The following is a 9,067-nucleotide window of genomic DNA, read 5'->3' as shown; positions in this document are numbered from 1 at the left end:
TTCAATGGAAAGGATGGCGTTGTTTCTTGAATCGTCATCTCCAACAAACGGAACACACTAAGGCCTACTATTAATGTTTCGTGACATTTTCTGAATTATAGTGTTGTCAGTCAGGAAGTGTAGATAGCAAAAACAAAAACTCTACATGCAATTTATGATTTTCTTTAAGAAAATACTTGTTTTCTTTTTTATTGGCCCAAGATTAGCCTACCATATCTTCGGCACTGAGAATATTTTCTATATTTATTTATTTTCGTGGGAATGCACTTGACTCGTGTGGTTCAGTTTTGTTCTTATTTGATGGCTATGTTACCTACCATCTCTGCTCATGTGGTGAGATATTTCCACAGAAAACACTGACTATAGAAAATAAAAATAAATACACTTCGTTTTAAACAACGTACCAACTCGCGAGGAATCGAGCTGAGAGTTTTGCCCCTATTGGTGAGATGGTTGAGTCCTCGTCAAGGTTGCTGTGGTATCCCAGCATCGCCGTTCACTTCGAGCTGTGACCGCGCGCCAGCCACAACCGAAGACACACCGCTACCGGCTGAGGAACGGAGGAGATTGAGAAGAGAATAACTAGCTTCATGATTGGGAACATGAAAACAGATGACATAGAGGGGTATCGAATTAGGTCGACGGACTTCCTAAAGCTTTTCAAGAGAGGATGTATTAGATGCGGTCCAGTGGACTTTTTACAAGCTAAAAAAATGAGGATTAAAACTGGAGTTATATTTTGGAATCTCGTATTTTTTATGATGGTCACGTGTGTGCGAGGTAAGGAAAATCCTTTGATGTCCTATGTAGTAATGCATGTCTTACTACTTGTGTTTTTGGAGGAGGATAGTGTCTTTTTGTATGGGAAGATCCGGCTGTGCAGTAAAAAGGCATTAAAAAAGGCTAGAGCTGAGGGGACGCATTTACTTGCCAGGCTGCCGGTTCAATGCAGGCGTTGAGCGAGAGCTCAATAAATATTCTTGCAGTATGCTCAAGCGGATACGTGAGTTGCTTATGCCTAATAACCGGTGGGTTGTTTAGGGGAGATTACGCACCCCTATCTGCATTTTTTATTTTTATTTTACCAGACCCATTTTCATACTCGTCATTATCCACCTATTTTATTTGAAATATGATTTCTGTAAATTATTAGAAATGAACCACATTTGTTTCAGAAAATGTAAATGGCAAATGAGAGGTGCAAGCTCCTCGGTTTATACATTAGTGTAAGGCACGTTACAATGTAGGCTATATAATGAGACTACAGAGACAACTACAGACATGTTCCTCATCTTTCTGATTACCTTGTGTTTGAAGGAGAGAATATATGGGGGACATATAGGGATGGATATGGGCACCTATTCATCTAAAATACTATTCCTCTTCCAATAACTCCAAGCAAAACGATGTCTTTACCCCATACCGTCCTTTTGTATATACTGGTACCGTTGCCTTAACTGGTAGATAAGCCTTCCCTAAAGCCAATAGACTATAGGCTTTGGTGGGCTGTGATTTAACTGTTGCGCGTATGGCACCAAACACAAGCACATCGATGCAGATGCATCATTAATTTGCAACATATTGAATCGATTATCTAAGATCTATTGATATATTCAGGGTTTCTTATAATACTAGTAGAATATAGCAAAGATGAGAGGGTTTAGGTCTGTTTGATTCCAAGCATGTATTATGGCTGGAAACATGCTGCGAAGAAGGCATTTTATTTGGTTTAAGCTTCTGAGACAATATGTGTTGATGATTCAAGTGCTAAGAAGTTGACGTAATTGAATAGATAGATTTGGACAATAGTGTTTGCTGCATACATTGGTACAATCAGTGGTGGTGGCACTGATTTAGGGTAGACGCTGAACATGGTATTTAGGGGAGTAGCCTATATCGGGTGTCAGCCTTCGCGCGTCAACATCACCTGCCCGCAATTAAATTTGTATAGCCTTTACCACTTTCTTTAGCTAATGCTGATGCCCGATGCCCATCTTTCGTAGGCACAAGAACGACAACAATCATATAGGCATATGTATGCGTGTCGTCTTGTCGTCATCTCTTTCCTGCTAGCCTCTTTTCAGATCAGTCAGACCTTTTCACTGTCGATACCCACTCAGCGTTCTTTGCTAGAAGTCTGATTAATATTCTACTGCGCGCGCTCTGCATCCTGGTCACCCATCGATTCACATCTGAGTCGTCAAGCCCAAGGCCTCAGTAAACTGTCTTTATTACGATAGTTAAGAAGACACAAAAATGCCGGTCCGTAACACGTCTCTAGAGGACAACATCATTTATTTAGCTTAGGCCTATACAGTGACGATATTTGGTGAAAAAGTAAGTAGTCTGCCTACTCTGTCTGTCCTTGGTGCTCTGGCCGGATGATAAACCGACGCGCGGTGGCGGTGTGATGAGATCCAGACGACAAATACTTTTTATCCAGGACTAGCAACACATACCCCCCTCTCTCTATACATTCTGGATGATGTTCATACTTAGCCTACATTGAGTAATTGTCATGGCAAAATGTATTGTTTTGGTTCCGTTCCAGTGAAGACAGAAGGAGTTTATTTGTGTGTAAATTTATACAAACCAAACACTTGCGTCTCAATTTCTATGCCATGATTAAACTCGGAGGAAAAGTTTTACCTTTGAATATAGGTATATCACTACTGCGTACTAATAGCACATCACAGATTAGTATGTGTACCCACAGTTAGTTTACTTGTCCCTAGCAATTCATCAAGTACAGAAGTTCCATTATACATTGGATTAAATCACCTTGCTCTCCATGAAGTCTGAGGCATATAATTAGAAATTAGAACACTGAAGAACATTCTCCCAGCCAGAGACCATTCTCCCACGGTGTCATTATCTTTGTCTAGTGTGGGTGAATTCACACAGGCTGGCTAATAGACAAGACCTGGCCATGTTCAATATAATGATATAGATGTAGGATATTAATTTGAGCCAGTTTTCTACAGCAGGAAAATAATGCTGCAGCAACAGGAAATGTGAATTACTATGTCGATTATAATCAATGTACATTTTTGTAGGGGTTGATACATATTTTGTAAGGTACAATCAAGTCTGAAATTTCAAAGTGTAAATGATAAACTTCAGCAACCTTTTTAAACCTCACAGACACTATGCGTTTTACATTTCCTGCATTGCTGCAACAGGGTGATCAAATTAAGATCCTACTGTACATCTGAACAGTACAGTATGAGGTCAGCAGGTAGGGGTGGATTATTAACAACTAGCAGGATTATGCCTGTGATCAGTACACACACACACACACGCGCGCGCGCGCACGCACGTGCACACACACACATGCATGCACACACAAACGCACACACACACGCACAATAACACACACACACACACACACACACACACACACACACACACACACACACACACACACACACACACACACACACGTATACACAGATAAGCCACACACACACGCACGCACGCACGCACGCACGCACGCACGCACGCACGCACGCACACACACACACACACACACACACACACACACACACACACACACACACACACACACACTGGGATGTGTGTGTGAGGCTGACTGCTCTCTCCCTGCAAATGAAAGAGCTGTTTGAATCACCATGAGCCCAGTTTGCCGTCGTGGCACAGGCAGGTGCAGAGTGCAGTAGTTACAGTCCACAGATGTCTGCAGTAACCTAGATTTCTTACATGTCTGTGTGTGTGTGTTTTTGCACCAGAATGGGTAGGTGACAGTGGTTGTTTGCACCAAGAGCGTATACAAACATTTTAGCATGTCTGCAGAATAGCGTATGTGTAAACACAGGGTATCAACTGACTAATGGATGGTACATTGCACTTCCATTAAAGTGAGCCTCAAGAGATATTGCACAATCTTCACAGCAGTGGATATAAGTACCATTTTCTTTTTAGCTGTATCTTCTTTCTCTTGATATTATGGACATAAAGAAATCCCTAATGCTGTATTATTGCAAGGGACCAGAGATATTGATTTCAATTCTTGTAGCAGACACAAAACACCACTTCAATATGAACTCACCTATTATTTTTTTGTTGGAAGTAATACTTTTTACTGCAGGTTTACTTCAATGGTATCTGTCTGCAAATTACTTTGTACTTAGTCAACATGAATCATCGTTGGTCACTCTCAGTCAAGGTCTCTTCTGGGAAATCATTCTTAACCTTTGGACATTGTCCCCTTGCGGCAGTGATGGAGAGGCACATGAGGTTGGCTAGGGGATGGATCCATATTAGTTCAAATGTAATACACCACCTGAGCAAGTTATTATCTGAAAACACAAGGTTATTGCTGATTTTTGATTAAGTCTGTGTACAGTTGTGTAATTTGATCCAGTCTATGTACTGTAGCTGGTATATGTCAGAAGACCTGTAATTCTCTAGGATTCTCTTGAATTCTCAAGGATTCTCTAGTCTAGAATTCTCAAAAATTCTCTAGAATTTTCAAAGATTTTCTAGAATTCTTTAAGATTCTCTAGAATTCTCTAAGATTCTAGAGAATCAGAGCTTTTTCATAATGAGTCATCTGATGACTAACCAAACAGTACAACCAGGATGTTATGTAATGTGAGTGGACAACCAGAGTGGAGTTATACCAGCAAAACTGATCTGAAGGGAATGCATGTGGTCAGTTTTGTAGACTGAGACCCAGTGAACTCTGTGTTTGTCTGGGGATAACCTCACACAATGGGAGGTGTTGTGTGGGGATTTTGACAATTGGTGCTGAAGACTGTTAAATCAACGTTTCATATCTGTCTTCACAACTCAGGTACAAACCCACAACACTGTCTCTGGTCTACACATCTGACTGACATCATGAGATGCTTACCCATACTCAGGTTGTTGGAGGTCGTTATCCAGCCTTTTCATCAACCCTATTGTTGTTCAGTGCACAAAATAAGGTCACATTTCAAAATGTTTTGTCCAATGACGTCTGCTGTAGTTTTAGCTTCAAATCACATCTGCGCTTTCCATTCTCCCTGTTGGTCATGTAGGTCATTGAAGGTACAATCTCCTTCTCTGTGGGCACTGTGACCATGTTCATTATACTGTCAATGTTCATTATCAGTAAAGAACAAGAAGGCCCGCTCACTGTTAAAGCTCACAATTCACTGCTTTATTGACAATGTTTCGATCCAAAGCGGATCTTCGTCAGGTCATTATGTTAATTATCGTCCATAAATAAATCAGGAACATTCCTATTGTATTTACACCTACAGTAAATGGCTTGTTTTTTTTTCTGTTGCTATGCAGATTACAGTCAATCGGTTTTCCAATAAGGGACCCATTAACTAACTATGGTATCATCAATGCAATTTATGTTGTTGATAAATTAGTTCCAGTATAATGGATAGAGGATTGCTGTGGGTCTGTGTGCTTTCGAAATTGCTGGTCCTAGTCTATTTACAGGCAAGTGTCCTTTCCTTGGCTCTGATCCTGGATTGCCTGGACTTTCCAGTACTTACAGTAGACCGCTGCCCTTGGTGCCTCCCTATGACTTTCTTGCATAAGGGGGTCATTTTATTTTATAGGTCTAGTAGCATCTGACACCAGGTATTTCAGCGAGAGACCAATGGTCTGTGTGAGAGAGATGTTTTGTCATCACTCACCTCCATCATCAGATCCAGAGCTTGCAAAAGAACGTAAAGACACCGCCACCGGAAAGGGAGTGTAGGGTACACCGTTGACCTGCTGCCTTTCCATCATGGTGGGTCACGTTTTTACATGGGGTGTTGGTCTTGACTTTGCCTCTGTCATTATTGGGACATAAAAACCTCTGAGCGCAGTTGTTGGGTGATGTATTTCTTTGTTTCACATGGGAGCCTTGTTCTCTACCGCTGGGAGCAGAAGTTTGTGTCAAGGGAATAGATAGGTGCTCTTTTAAATCACACCTGTCTCACACATTGGGGTTTGGAGGACCTATCTGTTGGCAGAGCAGGTCTACTTTACTTTCCCTATATTCCCCTTTTCTTTAAGATTTGAAGGGCCACACATTCTTTGGATAGTTAGGGTAAGGTTTAGAACAGTGGACACCAAATAGTCGCCATCGAGGCATTCTACAGAAATGCTTGATCACCACACATTTCTGTAGAAAAGCCAACGATAGTGCCCCTACCGCTGTTTGCACTTGATTCAGAAGCCCTGCTCACCGGTTAGGCAAAGTGTTCCCATTTTGAACCATTTCATGTCTGAAAAGACAAACTCTGCCTATCTGGCGGACTGGGAGATCTGTGTTTAAATCAAGTGTGCCTACTGCGCTGACCAATCGGATAGCTCATATCACGACCCTGGACACAGCAAAGTTTGATACTAGCCTATTTGAGATCTTTTTACTTTTAAAACCATGACCAGAGAGCGACTGTCAAAGAAAACAGCAATGAGCTTCTGTTTTTATGAATGAGTTCATGTATTCGTTTTTATTCAGCACTGTGAACACTGTTTTTATTCAACACTATTACAAAACTTACTTCCACTCCCACTGCAGTTGGATTGATATCCCTGCATTTTTATTATTATTAGCAGCTCGTCGTATCTATTTTAATATCGAAGAATATTTAACTTTCTCTGGTCATAGGAACAACATAAATTTGTGCACGTGGCAGATGCAGTGCGACTCGAGTTTCACCACCAGGTGGAAGACGGTGTCCCCTCTCTCTGGTCAGTCTCACAGGAGGAAAAGAAGGAGAGAGTAGGGACCGTGAGAGGCGGACCCTTTGCTGCTTTCTCCCTCCCCCCCCTGAGACGAATGTTGTGTACAAAACAACTAATAACTCGTAACTAAGAAATCTCCGACTTCTGTGCGTTCAAGACAACTGGGAACTCTGAACAAACGAACAGTTAAAAATATGAATAAGAAATATGAATATGAATAAGAAATAAAGAAATAAAAGTAACAAGTAATTAAAGAGCATGTCATGTCGGCATGAAGGATTGGAAGACAGGCGCAGGAATGCATAATATTATAATTTTTTTTATTAAGACCAAATGACGGCGTGCCGTGTAAGGGCACGGGGACGAAGACCAAACAAACACCATACAAAACACAGGGTTGAAACCCAAACAAAAGAGCGAGGAGTACCTTGAATAAATAACACGCGCACAATTATTAACACACGGGAAAAGACTCGCAATCATATGCGCAATTCCAAAGGGCACGAAAGTCCAACACACACAGCACAGGTATTCACACGCAACAACGGACATAGTAACAATAATCGACCGCCCAATGGAAACCAAAGTGCACATACATACAAATACTAATCAGTCGGAACAAGGGACAGGTGTGCATAATGAAAGTTCCAGAAGGATCAGTGACAGTACCTCCCTCAGCGCAACGACACCGGCCTCGAGGACGATCACAGGAACGCAGTGCGGGTCAATCAGGACCCGATGCAGCTGCCGAAGTTGCGGCGTCTCCAGACGGGCCAGTTGCCGCTGCCAAAGATGCAGCGCCATTCAACGGACCAGTAGCAGGTGTGTCGAACGGACCGGTTGTGGTGGCGTTTGACGGACCAGTTGTGGCTGCTGAAGTGGCATCATCGGACGGACCCGTTGTAGCGACGTCGGATGGCCCAGTTGCAGCTGCCAAAGTTGCGGCGGCGGCGCCGGACGGACATAATGCGTAATGAAACTTCCGGAGGGATCCGTGACAGAGCAGTAGTAAAATAACAATAGCGAGACAATATACGGGGGGTACCGGTACGTAGTCAATGTGCGGAGGCACCGGTTAGTCGAGGTAATAAACTCAGCAAAAAAAGAAACGTCCCTTTTTCAGGGCCCTGTCTTTCGAAGATAATTCTTAAAAATCCAAATAACTTCACAGATCTTCATTGTAAAGAGTTGAAACACTGTTTCCCAAGCTTGTTCAATGAATCATAAACAATTAACGAACATACACCTATGGAACGGTCGTTAAGACACTAACAGGTTACAGACAGTAGGCAATTAAGGTCACAGTTATGAAAACTTAGGACACAAAAGAGGCCTTTCTACTGACTCTGAAAAACACAAACAGAAAGAGGCCCAGGGTCCCTGCTCACCTGCGTGAACGTGCCTTAGGCATGCTGCAAGGATGCATGAGGACTGCAGATGTGGCCAGGGCAATAAATTGCAATATCCGTACTGTGAGACGCCTAAGAGAGCACTACAGGGAGAGAGGACGGACAGCTGATCGTCCTCGCAGTTGCAGACCACATGTAACAGCACATGCACAGGATCAGTACATCCGAACATCACACCTGCGGGACAGGTACAGGATGGCAACAACAACTGCCCGAGTTACACCAGGAACGCACAATCCCTTCATCAGTGCTCAGACTGTCTGCAATAGGCTGAGAGAGGCTGGACTGATGGTTTGTAGGCTTGTTGTAGGGCAGGTCCTCACCAGACATCACCGGCAACAACGTCGCCTATGGGCACAAACCCACCGTCGCTGGACCAGACAGGACTGGCAAAAAGTGCTCTTCACTGACGAGTCGCGGTTTTGTCTCACCAGGGGTGATGGTCGGATTCGCATTTATCGTCAAAGGAATGAGCGTTACACCGAGGCCTGTACTCTGGATTGATTTGGAGGTGGAGGGTCTGTCATGGTCTGGGGCGGTGTGTCACAGCATCATCGGACTAAGCTTGTTGTCATTGCAGGCAATCTCAACGCTGTGCATTACAAGTAAGAAATCCTCCTCCCTCATGTGGTACCCTTCCTGCAGGCTCATCCTGACATGACCCTCCAGCATGACAATGCCACCAGCCATACTGCTCATTCTGTGCGTGATTTCCTGCAAGACAGGAATGTCAGTGTTCTGCCATGGCCAGCGAAGAGCCCTGATCTCAATCCCATTGAGCATGTCTGGGACCTGTTGGGTCGGAGGGTGAGGGCTAGGGCCATTCCCCCAGAAATGTCCGGGAACTTGCAGGTGCCTTGGTGGAAGAGTGTGGTAACATCTCACAGCAAGATCTGACAAATCTGGTGCAGTCCATGAGGAGGAGATGCACTGCAATACTTAATGCAGCTGGTGGCCAC

General features: G+C 43.4%; 1 protein-coding gene across 2 annotated transcripts in view; it reads left to right on the top strand.

Moving 5' to 3' along the window:
- Positions 1–425: 425 nt before the first annotated feature.
- The window catches only part of LOC139559367 (CUB and sushi domain-containing protein 3-like), a 700,638-nt gene continuing 691,996 nt past the window's right edge, over positions 426–9,067 (top strand). For both annotated transcript variants that reach the window (XM_071375335.1, XM_071375334.1), the window contains exon 1: positions 426–780. In XM_071375335.1, the coding sequence (XP_071231436.1) occupies positions 591–780 (190 nt within the window). In that variant the 5' untranslated portion in view covers positions 426–590. The remainder of the gene's footprint in view (positions 781–9,067) is intronic.

The sequence above is a fragment of the Salvelinus alpinus genome, chromosome 29, assembly GCF_045679555.1.
Source record: "Salvelinus alpinus chromosome 29, SLU_Salpinus.1, whole genome shotgun sequence".
Taxonomy (NCBI): domain Eukaryota; kingdom Metazoa; phylum Chordata; class Actinopteri; order Salmoniformes; family Salmonidae; genus Salvelinus; species Salvelinus alpinus.
The sequence above is the reverse complement of the archived record's forward strand: the minus strand, read 5'-3'. Positions and strand labels throughout refer to the sequence as shown.